The sequence below is a fragment of the Hemitrygon akajei genome, chromosome 2 (genome assembly GCF_048418815.1).
Source record: "Hemitrygon akajei chromosome 2, sHemAka1.3, whole genome shotgun sequence".
NCBI classification, from domain to species: Eukaryota; Metazoa; Chordata; class Chondrichthyes; order Myliobatiformes; family Dasyatidae; genus Hemitrygon; species Hemitrygon akajei.
In genome coordinates, this window is record NC_133125.1 from 85,767,194 (window position 1) to 85,785,915 (window position 18,722).

The 18,722-nt window shown below is 42.3% G+C and overlaps 1 protein-coding gene across 3 annotated transcripts in view; it reads right to left on the bottom strand.

Annotated features, from left to right (window-relative positions):
* The window catches only part of LOC140714318 (contactin-associated protein-like 5), a 1,338,796-nt gene that overhangs the window by 362,955 nt on the left and 957,119 nt on the right, over positions 1–18,722 (bottom strand). For all 3 annotated transcript variants that reach the window (XM_073025479.1, XM_073025472.1, XM_073025488.1), the window contains exon 16: positions 4,489–4,659. In XM_073025479.1, coding sequence (XP_072881580.1) covers positions 4,489–4,659 — 171 coding nt within the window. The remainder of the gene's footprint in view (positions 1–4,488; positions 4,660–18,722) is intronic.

An 18,722-nucleotide genomic window follows, 5' to 3' on the forward strand; every position in this document is an offset into this window, starting at 1 on the left:
GGTGTACTTGCCGACTGATTGGTGCCTTAACATCAGCACGTATTTTTAACATCAGCACGTATTTTTAACTGGCTGTCATCCTTTTCAGCCAGACTTGGCCTCTTGAAAATTCTTCAGGGTGTTCTCCAATTAGTCCTACACTACTGTTTTAAGTCACTCAAATAATAAGAACTAAGAAATGTGAGGCAGAATAACAGTTAGGCATGGACTAGATGGGCCAAAGGGATAGTTTTAGTGCTCTAGTGGGCTATGTGACTAAATACTACAGTGAAAACTGAATAATCATCCTGGTCTGCACTGCCTACAAACATCTAGGCCAATCACCATGCAATCAGAGTATTTTCAGCCACGAAATATATTGGCCACAGTGGTATCAAACTCCATTTAGTCACTAACAAAATGTCTAAAGGTGATTCATTTTGGTTTCACCAAGGTCATTCAGCTCCAGATGAGGTAACAATGTAGAACAAGCATGGACAACAGATTGGTACTTCAAAGGCTGGGCTTGACATTGAGGGAGTAATGGATAAACACAAGAGATTCTACAGATGCTGGAAATCCAGAGCGATTTACACAAAATGCTGAAGGAACTCTGCAAGCCAGGCAGCAAGGATGGGAGGAATAAACAGCAGGTCTCCAGCGGGGACCATTCAATAGGACTGGAAATGATGAGGTAGAAAAGTCTCCGGCTGAGACCATTCAATAGGACTGGAAAGGATGGGATAGAGAAGCCAAAATAAGAATGTGGGGGGAGGGGAAGAAGTACAAGTCAGAAGGTGAGAGGTGAAGCCAGGTGAAGGGGAAGGTAGGTAGATGGGGGAGGGGGAATGAAGTGAGGATCTGGGCGGTGATAGGTGGGAAACATAACAGTCATGCATGGCACCTGGGAACACAAACAATAAACAAAGAGGATCAACCCATCAGGTCGGAAACTTTTCTCACATCAAGGGCTGAATCCTGATGAAGGGACTCAGCTCGAAATGCCAATTGTCTATTCTTCCCCATAAGTGCTGCCTGACCTGCTGAGTTCCTCCAACATTTTGTAGTTGTTGCCTTCCTTTCCTGTCGGATTCCACCATTTGTAACCCTTTGCTGCTTCCACTCTTCACCTCAAACCCTTTGGTTGTTGCTCTTTCCTTCACTCCTTCACCTGCCTCCATCTGCCAATCACCACTTCTCACCTGGTTCCACACATCACCTGCCAACTCTTACCTAGCCACATGCCTCACGTAAAAACTACCAAGAGAATCTCCTGGGTCTCCCTGCTCCCTATTTGTGACATTTACCAGGATTGTTGCAGAAGAAGGAAATGAAACATTGTTGAGGATCCTTACCACCCAACCTAACCCTCTTTGACCCACTACTGTCAGGAAGGAGGTACAGGACCATCAGGGCTAGAACTGCCAGACTGGGCAACAGCTTCTTCCCTCAACTGTGAAACAAATGAACACCGCCAGCACCAAGTTCTCATCACTAGGACAGTGAGCTGTTTACTGTTGACTGGTTAATGTTTACCTGTGCATTTGAATTGTAATTTATAGAACATAGAATATAGAAAACCTACAGCACAATACAGGCCCTTTAGTCCACAATGCTGTGCCGAACATGTACTTACTTTAGAAATTACCTAGGGTTACTCATAGCCCTCTATTTCTCTAAACACCATGTACCTATCCAGGAGTCTCTTATCTACCTCCACCACAGTCACCAGCAGCCCAAGCCACGCACTCAACACTCTCTGCAGAAAAAACTACTCCTGATATCTCCTCTGTACCTACTTCCTAGCACCTTAAAACTGTGCCCTCTCATTTTAGCCATTTCAGTCCTGGGAAAAAGCCTCTGACTATCCACATGATCAATGCCTCTCATCATCTTTTCATCCTCTATCAGGTCACCTCTCATCCTCCGTCACTCCAAGGAGAACAGGCCAAGTTCACTCAACTTATTCTCATAAGCCATGCTCCCCAATTCAGGCAACACCCTTGTAAATCTCCTCTGCACTCTTTCTATAGTCTCCACATCCTTCCTGTAGTGAGGTGACCAGAACTGAGCACAGTACTCCAAGTGGGGTCTGACCAGGGTTCTATAAAACTATAACATTACCTCTTGGCTCTTGAACTCAATCCCTCGGTTGTTGAAGGCCAATGCACTGTATGCATTCTTAACCACACAGACAACCTGTGCAGCAGCTTTGAGTATCCTATGGACTCAGACTCTGATCCTCCACACTGCCAAGAGTCTTTTATACTATAATTAATACTATATTCTGCCATCATATTTGACCTACCAAAATGAACTACCTCACACTTATCTGGGTTGAACCCCATCTGCCACTTCTCAGCCCAGTTTTGCAACCTATCAATGTCCTGCTGTAACTTCTGACAGACCTCAACACTATCTATGACACCCCCAACCTTTGTGTCATCAGCAAATTTACTAACCCATCCCTCCACTTCCTCATCCAGGTCATTTATAAAAATCACAAAGAGAAGGGGGTCCCAGAACAGATCCCTGAGGCACACCACTGGTGATCGACCTCCATGCAGAATATGACCCATCTACAACCACTCTTTGCCTTCTTAGGTAAGCAGGTCCCCTTGGTTCCCATACCTCTTTACTTTCTCATTAAATAATATAGTATAATAATAATACAAATAATTGGTTGGGGTTCTGTCAAAGGCCCTGACCTAGAGCTACACTCAAACTTCAGTTCTTTGTGGTGATGGAACCCGCTCCCAGGTTCACTGACTGGCCATTTCTCGATGTTCCATGAATGCTGCCTAGAAGACAAGTGAGCCTTTGGGGTTTTGAGGCTTTGCAGCTCTGTGGACAAGATGATTCAATGCTGGTGCCACTGAAAAAATTGAATATTGGGAACAGCAGATCAGCTGTCAGAGGCTCTGCCCTCAGACCTCTCTCTCTATCTCTTATTGTCTCATTGGTAGGGGAGTTTGTTGCTGATGCTTGAGTCAGAGTACTTGGAAGAAAGAGTGAAGTGGCAGACTTTAATACTGTAAATCAGTGATTTTTTTTAGTCTTGTTAGTCTCCCCTCTCATTGTGTGACACCTGAGTGACAACTCTCTATCCCTTTATTAGGGAGACAGCGCCTGCGGTATGTCAAATTGTCAGGTGAACAATTAGTTTTTGTTGGACTGCAGGTCATGGTCTTTCTCAGGAGCCTTGTGGGTGGAGGGTGCTGATGCTTTATTGCTGAAATAAGTTGGGGGGGCACAGGAGGGTCATTTCTCTGCTGCTGCTTGTATGAGGGGGGCTTTGGGGTTGTAACATTTTTACTGTCACTCATTCTTAGGGACACTCGTCTGTTTTCATGGATATCTGTGAAGAAGAAGAATTTCAGGCTGTATGTTGAATATATTCTTTGATATTACATGGAACTATTATTGCATAAAACATCATGTCACATGCTGGTGATAATAAACGTGATTCTGATTTTGAAATTATGTTTATATAATATTTTGAATTATATTTTATTAACTTATTGATGGTAATATTTTGGTTTATATGCCATGTGATGTATGTATTGTGGATGCCCTGTTGTCTGGAGGAATATTGTTTCATTGATTGCATATATGTACAGTCAGACGGCAATAAACTTGAAGTTGAACTTCTTTACACTATCTCCCTGCTATTCCTTCAGTCCAGTTGAAGGATCTCAACCCAAAATGCGGACTGTCCTTTTCCTTCCACAGATGCTGTCTGATTCACTGAGTTCCTCAGCAGTTTTATCTTGCTTCGGATGTCTCTATTAAGATACCTAATTGATCGATTTAAAATGAAAACTACGTATACTCAAAAACATTGATTAAGACAAATTGACTTCAAAGAACTAACCTTATGTAAAATGAGCAGTCTACAGCCCACATATTGGACATGCCCTCTTCTCATCAGAAAAGGGAGCCTGAACACTCACACTCCATGATTCAGAAACAGCTTCTTCCCCTCTGCCATCCTCTGCTGGTCCATGAATCCATCGTCACTACCTTGTTATTCTTTTATTTTTGTTCACTTTTTTATGTTTTGTACTTTTAATACTTTTGCACTGCACTGTCAGAAATAATAAATTGTATTCTGATTCCTCAGTGCAAACCATCAGACACCGTCTGGACAGAAAGGATTCATTTAGTTAACTATGTAATCACTAGTTTAACTAGTTTGGTGCAACATCTTGAGCAGAAGTGCCCATTCCTGTGTCATGCTGTTCTATGTTCTAGGTTCTACTGAACTGAAGAAAGATAATGCAGGCAATGTACCGCAGCATTTGTGTCCTGATGCAGAAGATAGTGAGGTTTAGCTCATCAGGCTGGAAGGACCAGAGGTGTGATCATTGTGGCATGTTTTATGCCAGGATGATGGGGAACTCCCACATGACCATTGTTCTTTCGATCCTGATGGTCTTGAGCTACACAGGACTTCGCCTGTAACTCTGATTTTAACCCAGAGTTATTTCACCGTCGGATGACACTTACAATTTAGCTCAATCCTTATGAAGTCCTTTATTCCCAGGTTCTCCAGGAAAACCCCCGAGGAAGCCGTAGTTTTGAAGAAAAATGTAATGTCTGCGCTTAGCTCCCCATGGAACGTTGGGAAATGTAGATACGAAGACTCGGTGTTAAATGAAGCTGCATTCCAGTAATTGCCTGTGTGAAAAGTTACCAGTGTGTTAGAGAGGAGACCATGTCATTCATTTAACAGTATAAAATAGGTCAATGCATAGCAACACAATTACCTACTCTCAAACTGCTGTCATATAAATAATTAATTTCCACTATTTAGCTGTCAATTTTCTCTATCCAACCACCAGGGGAAAAAAAAACATAGGAATATTCACATTAAGAACGAAATTGGGCCATTCTGCCCCAGTTCTGCTAGAGTATTTACTAAAATCATGGTTAATTTGACTATGGCTTCAGCGTCACATTTCCATTTACACCCACTTATATTTCCCATTTTTTCTATCTATCATTGCCTTAAAATATTCCAAGACTCCATTCTATCAACCTTTGATGATGAGAACTTCAAAGATTAAATTTTAAGTTCAAGTTTATTGTTATCTGATAAGTTAATAAATATAATTCAAAATGCATGTAGTGCACAGCACAGGTAAGCAGTAAACAGCTCGCTTTCCTAGTGATGACTCCTCGCTGGTGACAGGGTATTCATTAGTCTCACAGCCTGGGGGAAGAAGCTGTTACCCAGCCTGGCAGTCCTAGTCCTAATGCTCCTGTACCTCCTACCTAACTGTAGTGGGTCAAAGAGATTGTAGGATGGGTTGTAGGGATCTTCAACAATGCTTCAGGCCCTTTGTATACAACACTCTCAGTGAAAGATTCACAACTCTCTGAGGAAAACAAAATGTTGCCTCCTCTCTAGATTGTGGGCAGTTGTGTTTTTTTTATATAAATAGTGAACTTAACTCAAGACTCAAACAAGATAAAACATTTTCTCCACGTTTTGTAACCATATATATTTCAACAAGACACCTCTCATTTTTTAAAGGTTCTGCTGATACAAGATAACTATATGTAAATTTTCTTTTAAAGATACACTCAGTGACCACTTTATTAGGTACACCTCTACACCTTCTTGTTAACATAGAAACATAGAAAACCAACAACACAATACAGGCCCTTCAGCTCACAAAGTTGTGCCAAACATGTCCCCACCTTAGGAATTACTAGGCTTACTATGGTAAACTATGTATACCTGTCTGGACACGCCCCTCTGCTGACTGCTCCTGTGGCTCCTCCCACAGACCCCTGTATAAAGGCGATTGGAGGCACTGCTCCTCCCTCAGTCTCCAAGGTCTCTTTTGCTGCTAATAAAAGCCTATCGTTCGCCTCCCGTCTCCGAGAGTTATTGATGATGCATCACTTACCTATAGTCCTCTATTTTTCTAAGCTCCATGTACCTATTCAAAAGTCTCTTAAAAGACTCTAATGTATCTGCCTCCACCACCTTTGCTGGTAGCCCATTCCACGTTCTCACGACTCTCTGAGTAAAATAAAACTTACTTTTGACATCTCCTCTGTACCTACTCCCCAGCACCTTAAACCTGTTTCCTCTTGTGGCAACCATTTTAGCCCTGGGAAAAAGCCTCTGACTATCCATACGATCAATGCCTCTCATCATCTTATACAAATACCTAATCAGATCATCAGGTGGCAAAAACAATGCATTAAAGCAGTGGTTCCCAACCTTTTCTATGCCCCACACCCCTAGGAAATGTTTGATTAATGTTCGCACCCCCTATAAAAGTAATATCACATTTGAAGATGAAGAAGTCTAATTTCTAATTTTTGAACCGCATACAATACTGCGGGTGAACAAATTGAACTTAAAAAATAAGCTTTTAACTCAGTGCATAAAATGCAAATATAAATTGAGCAATTAGGTTCTAATTTATTCAGAAAAAATTGTAAACAGTAAAATCAATCCCATTTGTGAACATAAAATTCAATGACTTCTTTGCTCCTGCTTCTCATTCATGATTTTGTCAAAACATGGAACTTTCTTGCTGACTGTGATCCACAGGTCTGCCTGTGGATTCAGGCAATTCCTAGATTTTGTTTTGATTGACAAAAGAGAACTGAATCCAGATTCACGCAAGTACATTGTTGCAAATGGAATGAGGACACGGAGTGCTTTTCCACCAAATCTTGGGAACATATCCAGTGCTGCACAGCAAAACTCCTCCAAAGTCTTGCTTTCAAATTGCATTTCAAGAGCTCAATTTGTCCGCAAATCAATAAGATCTTTCTTCAGCTCTTTATCATCTGACATTTTCTCCAAATTGTAGGAATATGGATTCATGATCGATTCTTCTGAAATCTTCAGGTCTCCAGCAGCAAAATATCCATCAAACGATTCTGACAGCATTTCCAAATGAGCCACAATTTCTTCACTCACAGTAGGAGTTATGGATCTAGCATCATCAACCATCTCTTCTAGTGAAGGAAAATTTGAGAGACTGCCTCTTTCCATCCTTCGATGCCAAAGACGTAACTTTTCTTTGAAGGCATTCAACTTTTCAGAAGCCTTCCCTTTTCCTTGAAGAGAAACACTCAGGTCATTCATACAATTGAAAATGTCAGCTAAGTAAGCCAGCATTTGGGCGAATTCCTGTGATTCCATTGCCCCAACCAGATCACATTCACGTTCCTCCAGAAAAACTTTGATTTCTTCCCGCAGTTCAAAGAAGCGGGTTAAAGCTTGTCCTCATGACAACCAACTGACTTCTGTGTGGAAAAGCAAAACTGAATGCTCACTTCCCAGATCCTCACAAAATGATTTGAAGATGTGATGGTTCGAAGCACGCCCCCTGATCCAGTTGATGATCTTTACACAAGTATCAAGGACTTTCTTCAAATTTGGAGGCAGTGTTTTTGATGCCAAAGCATGAGGATGAAGAAAACAATGGGTAAATTGCAAGTCTGGAATCTCCTTTTTCATCAATGCAGAAAAGCCAGATTTATTTCCAAGCATTGCAGGTGCCCTGTCAGTCCACACAGAACCAATGACTTTGATATCTAAATCATGTTTGGCAAAGAAATCTTTCACCAGCTGCATCACATCCTTTGCAGTTGTGTTTGTTTCAGATCTTTACAAACCAGGAAAAATTCCTTCACAGCACCATCATTGACATACCTCACTACTGTGATGAGTTGACTACAACTGGAGACATCAGTCGACTCATCCAACTGAATAGAGATTTTAAGAGGACTAGCTCTGACATCTGAGATGACCTGGTCCAAAATATCTTCACTCAAATCACTGATTCAGTTGTGAATGACATTATTTGATAGGGGCACCTGTTTAAAGTTTTTTCTTGCTTCTTTGCCCAGGATAATTGTTGCCATTTCCAGTGCACACGGCTTCATGAGATCTTCTGCAATTGTATGGGGCTTCTTGGATTTGGCCACTTTATATGCCACTTGGTATGAAACAGGAAGTAGTGGGTTTTTAACAGAAACAAAACCTAATTTTGGAAGAGTTCCTTGTGAATCAAAACGAGCTCTTTTGATTTTCAATGACCCAACATCATGTCCTTCAACATCAGCTCCGCCATGTTTGTTCTTGAAGTGCTCTTGAAGCTTGGATGGCTTCAGATTTGAGTTGGAAAACACAACACTACAAAGAACGCATTGGGGTTTTTGCAAGCATCATTTCCTGTTGTGCAAGTGAAACCAAAGTACTCATAGTCATCATTCCATTTCCTTCTTTTTGACACGATGAAGGGTTAATGAAGGGTTAAGGGTAAAGAGAAAAATGTGAGCTAACATGAGGAAAACTATCTGACTAAGTCAGGGATGACCGTTTTACTCAACCAGACATGCCTATAGCAAAGTATTGCGAGAAATATACTTTTGAATATTATATTACGATATTATCTGCAGTTACACCAAGATAAATCATCAGGTGGAAATGCTACGGGGACACGACGTGACTTATTAGGCTACTCTGTACTGAATTTACATGCCTATTTCCGATGATTACCGGAGATATGAACTCCCATCACACGATTCAAAGTCCTCGGTGCTAACCATGATACCTCCTCAAATAACACAATTCAAAATTATCAACGATTCAAGAAAAAAACCTTTTAAGAGGAAAAAAAACCTTTGAAATTCAAAAACTTCTTTAATGCATTGAAACAAATACTAATGAATGACTTCAGCTGCTTTTTATCAAAATGTGGCTTTTTAAAATTTTATAATTGAAAAATTTACCTACTGTCTGCAGGTTTGTTTTTAACGTGAAGTCGTTACTCGATAGTTGATTCGGGATGTATAAAGATTTTGGCATTATGAGATTATTTTTAACTCATTTGTAAACTTCTAGCTAACATTGATGAGACTCCTCAACTCTGAGGTGTAACTCCCAGGTAACATTGATGAGACTCCTCAACTCTGAGTTGTAACTTCCCAGGTCACACTGATGAGAATCCTCAACGCTGACTCAGGCAGCGGGAGACTGGAGTGAGTTTACGTCTCTCTTGACTCGGGCAGCGGGAGACTGAAGTGTGCTTGGGACAAACGTTACTACCACTTCTCAAGGCACACTGGCAGCTGGCTGAGTGATGACTCGTGACTCGTCACTCAAGGACACAAGCCATTCTTTGTCACACCCCCTGAAATTCCATCTCGCACCCCCTGGGGGTGCGGGCACCCCAGGTTGGGAACCCCTGCATTAAAGCATGCAGACATGGTCAAGTGGTTCAATTGTTGTTTATACCAAATATTAAAATGGGGAAGAAATGTGATCGAAGTGTCTTTGACCGTGAAATGATTGCGGTGCCAAATGGTGTGGTTTGAAAATCTCAGCAACTGCTGATCCCCTGAGATTTTCACACACAACAATCTCTAGCATTTACAGAGAATGGTGCAAAGCACAACGAAAGAAAACATACACTGGGTGTCAGTTTGGTGGCTGAAAATGCCTTGTTAATGAGAGAGGTCAGATGAAAATGCCCAGAGGGGTTTAAGCTGACAAGAAAGTGACAGAAAATCAAATAACTACACATTACAACCCTGGTGTGCAAAAGAACATCTCGGTAGCCTTCCAAAAGTCCAAGTAGCCAACATCCACTGACTCTCCTTTGTCTATTCTGTCTGTTATTTCCACAAAGAATTTCAACAGATTTGTCGGGCAAGATTTCTCCTTAAGGATACCATGCTGACTTTGGCCTATTTGATCATGTGCCTCCAGGTATCTCAAAACCTCTTTCCAACATCTTCCCAACCACCTGTCTGGCTATAAAGCCTATAATTTCCTTGCATCTGGTTCCCTCCCTTCTTATTATGAAGCTATCAGGCATGAACTTGGAAGCATAAATTGGGAGCAGAGGTTCTCAGGGAAATGTACGGCAGAAATGTGCCAAATGTTCAGGGGATATTTGCATGGTATTCTGCATAGGTACATTCCAATGAGACAAGGAAAGGATGGTAGGGAACAGGAACCATGGTGTACAAAAGCTATTTGAAATCTAGTCAAGACGAAAAGAAAAGCTTACAAAAGGTTCAAAAACCTTGGTAATGATAAAGATCTAGAAGATACTAAGGCTAGCAGGAAGGAGCTTAAAAATGAAATTAGGAGAGCCAGAAGGGGCCAAGAGAAAGCCTTCGCAGACAGATTTAAGGAAAACCCCAAGGCATTCTACAAGAATGCGAAGAGCAAGAGGTTAAGACATGAGAGAGTGACCGATCGAGTGTGACAGTGGAGAAGTGTGTAGGAGGTAAGTGTGTAGAGTGTGACAGAGGAGGTAGCTGGTACTTTGCTTCAGTATTCACTATGGAAAAGGTACCTTGTAGGGGTGACATACAGTGGTCTGAAAAGCTTGAGCACATAGACATTAAGAAAGAGGTTGCGCTGGAACTTTTGGAAAGCATCAAGTTGGATAAATCACTGGGACTAGAAGGGATATACCACAGGTTACTGTGGGAAGTGAGGGAGGAGATTGCTGAACCTCTGGCAGTGATCTTTGCATCATCAATGGGGACAGGGTAGGATCCGGAGGATTAGAGGGTTGCGGATGTTATTCCCTTATTCAAGAAAGGGAGTAGGGATAGCCCAGGAAATTATAAACCTGTGAGTCTTACTCCAGTGGTTGGTAAGTTGATGGAGAAGATCCTGAGAGTCAGGATTTATAAACTTTTAGAGAGGCATAATATGATTAGGAATAGTCAATATGGCTTTGTCAAAGGCATGTTGTGCCTTACGAGCCTGACTCAATTTTCTGAGGATGTGACTAAACACATTGATGAAGGTAGAGCAGTAAATGTAGTGTACATGGATTTAAGCAAGGCATTTGATAAGGTACCCCATACAAGGCTTATTGAGAAAGTAATGAGACATGGGATCCAAGGGGACTTTGCTTTGTGGATCCATAATTGGCTTCTTCACAGAAGGCAAAAAATGGTTGTAGATGGGTCATATTCTGCATGGAGGTCGGTCACCAGTGGTGTGACTCAGGGATCTGTTCTGGAACCCCTTCACTTCGTGATTTTTATAAATGACTTGAATGAAGAAATGGAGGGATGGGTTAGTAAATTTGCTGATGACACAAATGTTGAGGGTGTTGTGGCTAGTGTGGAGGGCTGTCAGAGGTTATAGGGGGACATCGATAGGATGCAAAACTGGGCTGAGAAGTGACAGATGGAGTTCAACTCAGGTAAGTGTGAGGTGGTTCATTTTGGTACGTCAAATATGATGGCAGAATATAGTATTAATGCTATGACTATTGACAGTGTGGAGGATCAGAGGGATCTTGGAGTCCGAGTCCATAGGACTCTCAAAGCTGCTGCACAGGTTGACTGTGTGTTTAAGAAGGCAAACAGTGTATTAGCCTTCATCAACCGTGGTATTGGGTTCAAGAGCCAAGAGGTAATGTTACAGCTCTATAGAATCCTGGTCAGACCCCACTTGGAGTACTGTGCTCAGTTCTGGTCACCTCACTACAGGAAGGATGAACCCATAGAAAGGTTCAGAGGAGATTTACAAGGATGTTTCCTGGATTGAGGAGCATGCCCTATGAGAATAGGTTGAGTGAACTTGGCCTTTTCTCCTTGGAGCGACGGAGGATGAGAGTTGACCTGATAGAGTTTTATAAGATGATGAGAGGCATTGATCATGTGGATAGTCAGAGGCTTTTTCCCAGGGCTGAAATGGCTAGTATGAGAGGGCACAGTTTTAAGGTGCTTGAATGTAGGTACAGAGGAGATGTCAGGGGTAAGTTTTTTACTCAGAGAGTTTTGAGTGCATGGAATGGGCTGCCAGCGATGGTGGTGGAGGTGGATACGATAGGGTCTTTTAAGATACTCTTGGATAGGTACATGGAGCTTAGAAAAATAGAGAGCTATGGGTATTCCTAGGTAATTTCTAAAGTAAGTACACGTTCGGCACAGCAATGTGGGCCGAGGGCCTGTATTGTACTTTATTTCTTAAAGAGTGAAGTGACATTTGCAATTTTTCAACCCCTCAGAACCATTCCCGAATCTAATATTTTTTGAAAGATCATTTCTAATATCTCCACAATCTCTCAGCTACCTCTTTCAGAACCCTAGAGTATCATCCATCTGGCCCAGGTAACTTATCAACCTTCAGACATTTCAGCTTCCCAAGCACCTTCTCCTTGGTAACAACAACCACACTCACGTCTGCCCCCTAACATGCTCAAATTTCTGGCATACTGCTAGTGTCTTCCACAAGGAAGAGGGACACAAAATACTTACCAAGTTTGTATTCTATTTCTTTATCTCCCCATTACTACCTCTCCAGTGTCATCTGATATTCACTCTCACCTCTCTTTTACTCCTGTTATGCCTGTGGCCCCCTCCTTTTTGAGAATCGCAGGATCACTATTGATTTGAGTCAGGAGACCCAGGAAATGAGAGAGAGACACACAGATTCCTCAATGGTTGGAATGTTTCCTAGGCCTCCGAGATACAAAGCCACGGAACAGGTCATTGTCTTTTGGAGACGGAATTGTGTATTGAATACTGTACGATTCATCGAAGCCCCCCCCCCCCCCCCCACCCAGGCAATGAACCAAGGGGGGTTGGTGGAGGGATTGCATCATCCCAACCTGATTGACATCTGAGACCCTGTGAGTCAGGATAAAAGAGGGTCTTTGGGAACAGCCCCTCAGACGCACCAGAAGAAACGCTAGTGATCCCGTAATTGTGAAAGCCAGTGGGAAGGCCACGTGCATCCTTTTCCATTTGCCCCGGAATTGGTGGACCTTTACCACGGAAGAACGGTTTTTAGCTAACCACAAAGGGGAAATCAGTCCCCAACGACTCTCGAAGGATTGACATCATAAAAGGAATGGGCAAGTTAAACCTCCGTCTTTCTCTCCAACCAAAAAGCGGCAGCTTGAATGAACTTGAGTGACTTTTATATTTCCATCGAACAACACATTATCCCCTAGACAACGATCGAGCTATTTCTTATTGATTATTATTATACCCGCACTTTTAGATTTAGTATTGACGACGTATATTATCTGTATGTTTGCATTGATATTATTTTTGTGTATTTTTATCAATAAATACTGTTAAAAATAGAACCATCAGACTTCAACGGACCTCTCTATCTTTGCTGGTAAGTGACCCAGTTATGGGGTACGTAACAATTGGGGTTCTCGTCTCAGGATTTGACACCAAATTGGGAGGCCAGTGAATCGGGCTTGTAAGTCCAAACTTGGATCTGGTTAAGCGGGTAGCCAGACGGGAAACCAGCAAAGATGGACGTTGGTGAATTTATAGAAAACCCGACTCTGGAGGCGCTAGAGGCGGCCACCAAATCAGACTTGATAAATTTGGCGAAGGGGTTAAACCTCACAGAGGTGAGGTTGTCAATGAAAAAGCGGGAGGTGCGAAGGGCAATAACTCAGTATTATATTGGGACGAATGTGTTTGCAGCTGAGGTATTGGAAAATATCCCTGAAAAGGTACCAGCTAGTGGGACGGCTCAGTTAGAGTTGGAGAAATTAAGGTTGGAACATACAATTAAGTTAAAGCAGCTGGAAGCAGCCAAGAAAGAGAAAGAAAGAGCCGAGAGAGAGAAAGAAAGGGCCGACAAACAAAGGGAGCATACGATCCAGCTAAAGGAGTTAGAGGTGAAATGGGAGCATGAGCTCCAGCTAAAGGCATTAGAGGTGAAACGGGAGCAGGACAGGGCTGAGAAACAAAGAGAGCATGAAATTCAGTTAAAACAGCTGGAAGCAGCTGAAAAAGTCAAGGAAAGAGCCGAGAAGGAGAGGGAGGCAGAGAAACAGAGGAAACATGACTTGGAGATGGAAAGTTAAGGCAAGAGCGAGGAGCTCAAGGGTCAGACTGAGAGGAGCAGTTTAATGTTAGTCGGGAGTTGAGGTTAGTACCTCCGTTTGAGGAGACGGATGTTGATAGTTATTTCTTGCTTTTTGAGAAGGTGGCAGTGAATCAGAAGTGGCCCAAAGAGCAGTGGGTGGCGTTGTTACAAAGTGTGTTAAAAGGGAAGGCACAACGAGCCTATACGGCATTGTCCATGGAGGAGGAAGAGGCGGAGAGTTATGACAAAGTAAAAGTGGCCATTTTCCGGAGTTCCGAATTAGTACCTGAAGCGTATAGACAAAAGTTCAGAAATTTAAAGAAAGGGTGGAATCAGACGTATACCGAGTTTGCCTATGAGAAGGGTGTGCTCTTGGACATTTGGTGCACAGCAGAGATAGTGGAAGAGGATTTTTGATGTCTCAGGGAGTTAATTGTGATTGAGGAATTTAAAAGTGGTGTTTCAGAGGATATCCAAATGTATTTGAATGAGAAGCCGAATAAGTCCATCTCCGAATTTGCTAGGTTCGCAGATGAATATGCCCTAACCCACAAGACAAAGTTTTTCTCGAATAAAAGTTCCCAGAGAGACCGTGGGAACGATCGAGAAAGCCCGCCGGCTGAGGCAGAGGTCCCACTGGGAGCTAGTGGTAAGGTTGGAGAGGAGAGGCAAGATGGCCAGAGATTTCCAGGCTTGACCTGTTTTAATTGTGGAAAGGGGGGACATATTGCATCTAGGTGCTTTGCTCCGAGGAAGGAGACAGGAAAAGGGAAAGCAGCGGTCCCTATCGGATGTGCCGTGGTAATCAGTAAATCGACAAGAAATCCCTGGGTAGGCAGAGTACGAGAAGGGTCTGAGACTTGTATGTCAAACGGAACCGTGTCTGTGAGGGAGGGAGGTACACCAGTTCCAGTACGGATCTGGAGAGACACGGGTGCTGAACTGTCATTGATTAGCAGTAAGGTACTAGATTTTGGTCACAAGACGGGAATGGTAGCTTTGAAAGGAATAGGAAAAGGGATGGAAATGGTACCCTTGCAAAGGATCATTCTGAATTGTGAGCTCATTTCTGGACCAGTTGAAATGGGGGTGCAATCAGAATTCCCGAGAACTGACGCGGACGTCTTTCTGGGTAACGATTTAGCCGGTGGTAAGGTTTGGTCAGCAATGACGCTGACGAGCCGGCCGGTGAGCGTTGCGGCCCCGCCCCTAGAGTCCAAGATCTATCCCGCATGCGCAGTCACTCGCAGCATGTCGAGAAAGGACGCTGAGACAGAGAGCAGTTTAAATCTGGCCAGTATCAATTTGGCCGAGACGTTTTTACCGACCCTGTACCATGAGGGTTTAGAGGGTGGTAAAACAGAGGGTAGTAAAGTGAAAGAGAGTAAGGGAGAGGAGGTAGAACTTCCCTTAGCGAGGAGTAAAGTGCTAGAGGCACGAAATGAAGATGAGAAACAGGTAAAGCTGTTAAAAGGTCCAGGGTTGGACATGGATGATCTGTCTGGCTTGGCAGAACTGTTTGAAGAAGTGGAAAGTTCTAAAGGTGTTCCCCATAATGAAGTGAGGGCAGTCCTAGATGAAAAGGATGCCATTACCTTGAAGAAGTCTGCTGGATTGGCAGATGAGGTTGTTTCAGCCCGTGGGGTTGAGTTTACTCCGGAAGGGAGTTGCCCAGAGAGTAGCTGGGAGAATCAGGGGAATTTAGAATTTGGACCGGGTATGGGTATTGAAAGCCTGGAAGAGGCAAATGTCCCGTTTGAGTGTGTCCAAAATGTGGATGCACGTGGTACTGAACCTAGTAATGGAGCTCTGAAAAAGTCTGAGGTATTTGATTCAGTTGAAAAGGAATGCAGTCCTTGTGGGTCAGATAGACTTGGTTCAGTGAAGAAAGGGTTAACCTCAATAATAGTGGGAAGTGAGAGTTCCCAGGTGTTTGTGCTCGAAGAGGTGTTAAAGGTTATCGAGGAGATAGCGGGTGGTGAAGTGACCATTATTATTGCAGGAAAAGGGAAAAGTGCGGTTTCCAAATCGAATGAAGAAAATTTAAAGTCTGAATTGATATTAGAAGCAGCCACCAGGCTACGGGGACAAAGGCTTGGTATCACGGCACCTATGGATCCATTACAGATTGAGTTGGAAGGAAAAGGGGCCCCACACGCTATTGTTATTCCAGAGTGTGGTGTGAAACCGCAGAATTCAAAATGCTGTTTGAACAAAGAGGGATCGCTGGTATCGAGACCCAATAGCCTCAAGGGTCCTGAAGAGAAAACTAGCAACCTGAGTAATATTAAGGAATTGGGTGGAAATTCGGGAAATGGGCTAAGTTTGGATCACATTGTTGATAAAATCACTCCTATGGAAGGAGCGGACAAAAACCTATTTCGCCAGGGTGCGCCAGCTCCCCACGTGGGAACTAACCGGAAAAGAGGCGAGGGTTAATGGGGACGCCATTTTTAAATAGCAGAAGCCGATTTTAAGGGATTTCGACAAAGCATGTGAATAATAAAGACAACCCCCATGGAAGCTTGCCTGTTAAGTTTGAAAGTAACATGAAGATTAGTATTTGCATGAACTTTTGTAGTATACACGTACGCTTAAGATCACAACTCTTTAGTTTTGTTTGCTGAAGGAAAGAAATAAAAGAAATAGGTGGTTACTAAATTGGAGGCTGATGTTACAAGATATTAAGATATAAAAGGAAGTGACAATGTAATCGTTACCTGTTTAGATGCTGAACTGAATGTATAACTGTATTACTCTGTAGTGAAAAGAAAAGCTTTTGTATTGTGTTAGATTCTAAAATCCTGTAAGACTCTGTATTACTCCGTTTTTACCGATGGTAAAAACGTGTTGAAGAAAGGGGGTGTTACGCCTGTGGCCCCCTCCTTTTTGAGAATCGCAGGATCACTATTGATTCGAGTCAGGAGACCCAGGAAATGAGAGAGAGACACACAGATTCCTCAATGGTTGGAATGTTTCCTGGGCCTCCGAGATACAAAGCCACAGAACAGGTCATTGTCTTTTGGAGACGGAATTGTGTATTAAATACTGTACAATTCATCGAAGCCCCCCCACCCCAGGCAATGAACCAAGGGGGGTTGGTGGAGGGATTGCATCATCCCAACCTGATTAACATCTGAGACCCTGTGAGTCAGGATAAAAGAGGGTCTTTGGGAACAGCCCCTCAGACGCACCAGAAGAAACGCTAGCGATCCCGTAATTGCGAAAGCCAGTGGGAAGGCCACGTGCGTCCTTTTCCATTTGCCCCGGAATTGGTGGACCTTTACCACGGAAGAACGGTTTTTAGCTAACCACAAAGGGGAAATCAGTCCCCAACGACTCTCGAAGGATTGACATCATAAAAGGAATGGGCAAGTTAAACCTCCGTCTCTCACTCCAACCAAAAAGCTGCAGCTTGAATGAACTTGAGTGACTTTTATATTTCCATCGGACAATACATTATCCCCTAGACAACGATCGAGCTATTTCTTATTGATTATTATTATACCCGCGCTTTTAGATTTAGTATTGATGACGTATATTATCTGTATGTTTGCATTGATATTATTTTTGTGTATTTTTATCAATAAATACTGTTAAATATAGTACCATCAGACTTCAACGGACCTCTCTATCTTGGCTGGTAAGTGACCCAGTTACGGGGTACGTAACACTCCTTATATATCTGAAAAAAAAATTTGTTATCCTCTTTTATCTTATTGGTTGGCTTACTTTCATATTTCATCTTTTCTCTTCGTTTGGTTTTTTATTTGCATTATGGTGGCTTTTAAAATCTTCCCAATCCTCTCTCTGTTCACTAATTTTTGCTATATTATATGCCTCCCCTTTTGCTTTTATCCTGTTTTTGATTTCCCTTGTCAGCCATCAATAAATTATCATAAAGCATAGAACCAGGTCCCTTCGGCCATCCAGGCCATGCTGAACTGTTACTCTGCCTAGTACCATTGACCCGCAGCTGAACCTTAACCCTCATGTACATGTACTTATCCAAACTTCCCATAAGTATTGCAATCAAAGCTGTATCTATCACTTCGGCTACTACTCCAGTTTACCAGATTATCATGCAGATTGCTGATCCTGTTGACAAGCAAAAATAGATTTTGCACTGATCCCTGCAGTACACCACTAGTCACAGACCTCCAGTCGAAGGGGCAACCATCATATTCGATTATCTTCCATAATTATTTGCTTGACATGAATATCAATCTTCTGTAAATAAATCACAGCATACCTGTACCCATTCTGCACCCTCAAGCTCTGTAATCTCTTACCATTTGAATAATATGCTTCTTTTCACAGAATTCCTCTGTGTGCCAATTTGTAAACATACTGGTAAAAAGCATAATGTAATTTGTGTGGATACAGGTCTCTAAGGAAATTGGATCTATGAAATAGTAGACCAATTTGCTCTCGGCATTCGAAGACAGAAAAAATCTGAACACCACCTTAGTGCCATGTATTTCTTGTACTAAATCAAGTACCCTAGACTGGAAATATAAATCCATTTTGTTTTGCAATTACTTAGTCATATAAAGATGGAACCATAAAATAGCTTTATTTATTTATCTATTCAGGGCGTACTGAATAGGTCCTTCTGGCTACACTGCCCAGCAACCTCAGATTTAACCTTTGTCTGATCATGGGACAGTTTACAATGATCAATTAACTTACTAATGCCAAAGTCATTCCAATTACAAAGCTGGAGATAAACACGTATTTTCAAATTATAGACCAGTTTCTTTGCTCTCACAGTTTTCCAAAATATTGGAAAAAATATTTGTAAGAAGGTTAAATGATTTTATAACAAAACATAATATACTCTGTGAACAGCAATATGGTTTCAGAAAAAAACAGAACCACTACAATAGCATTA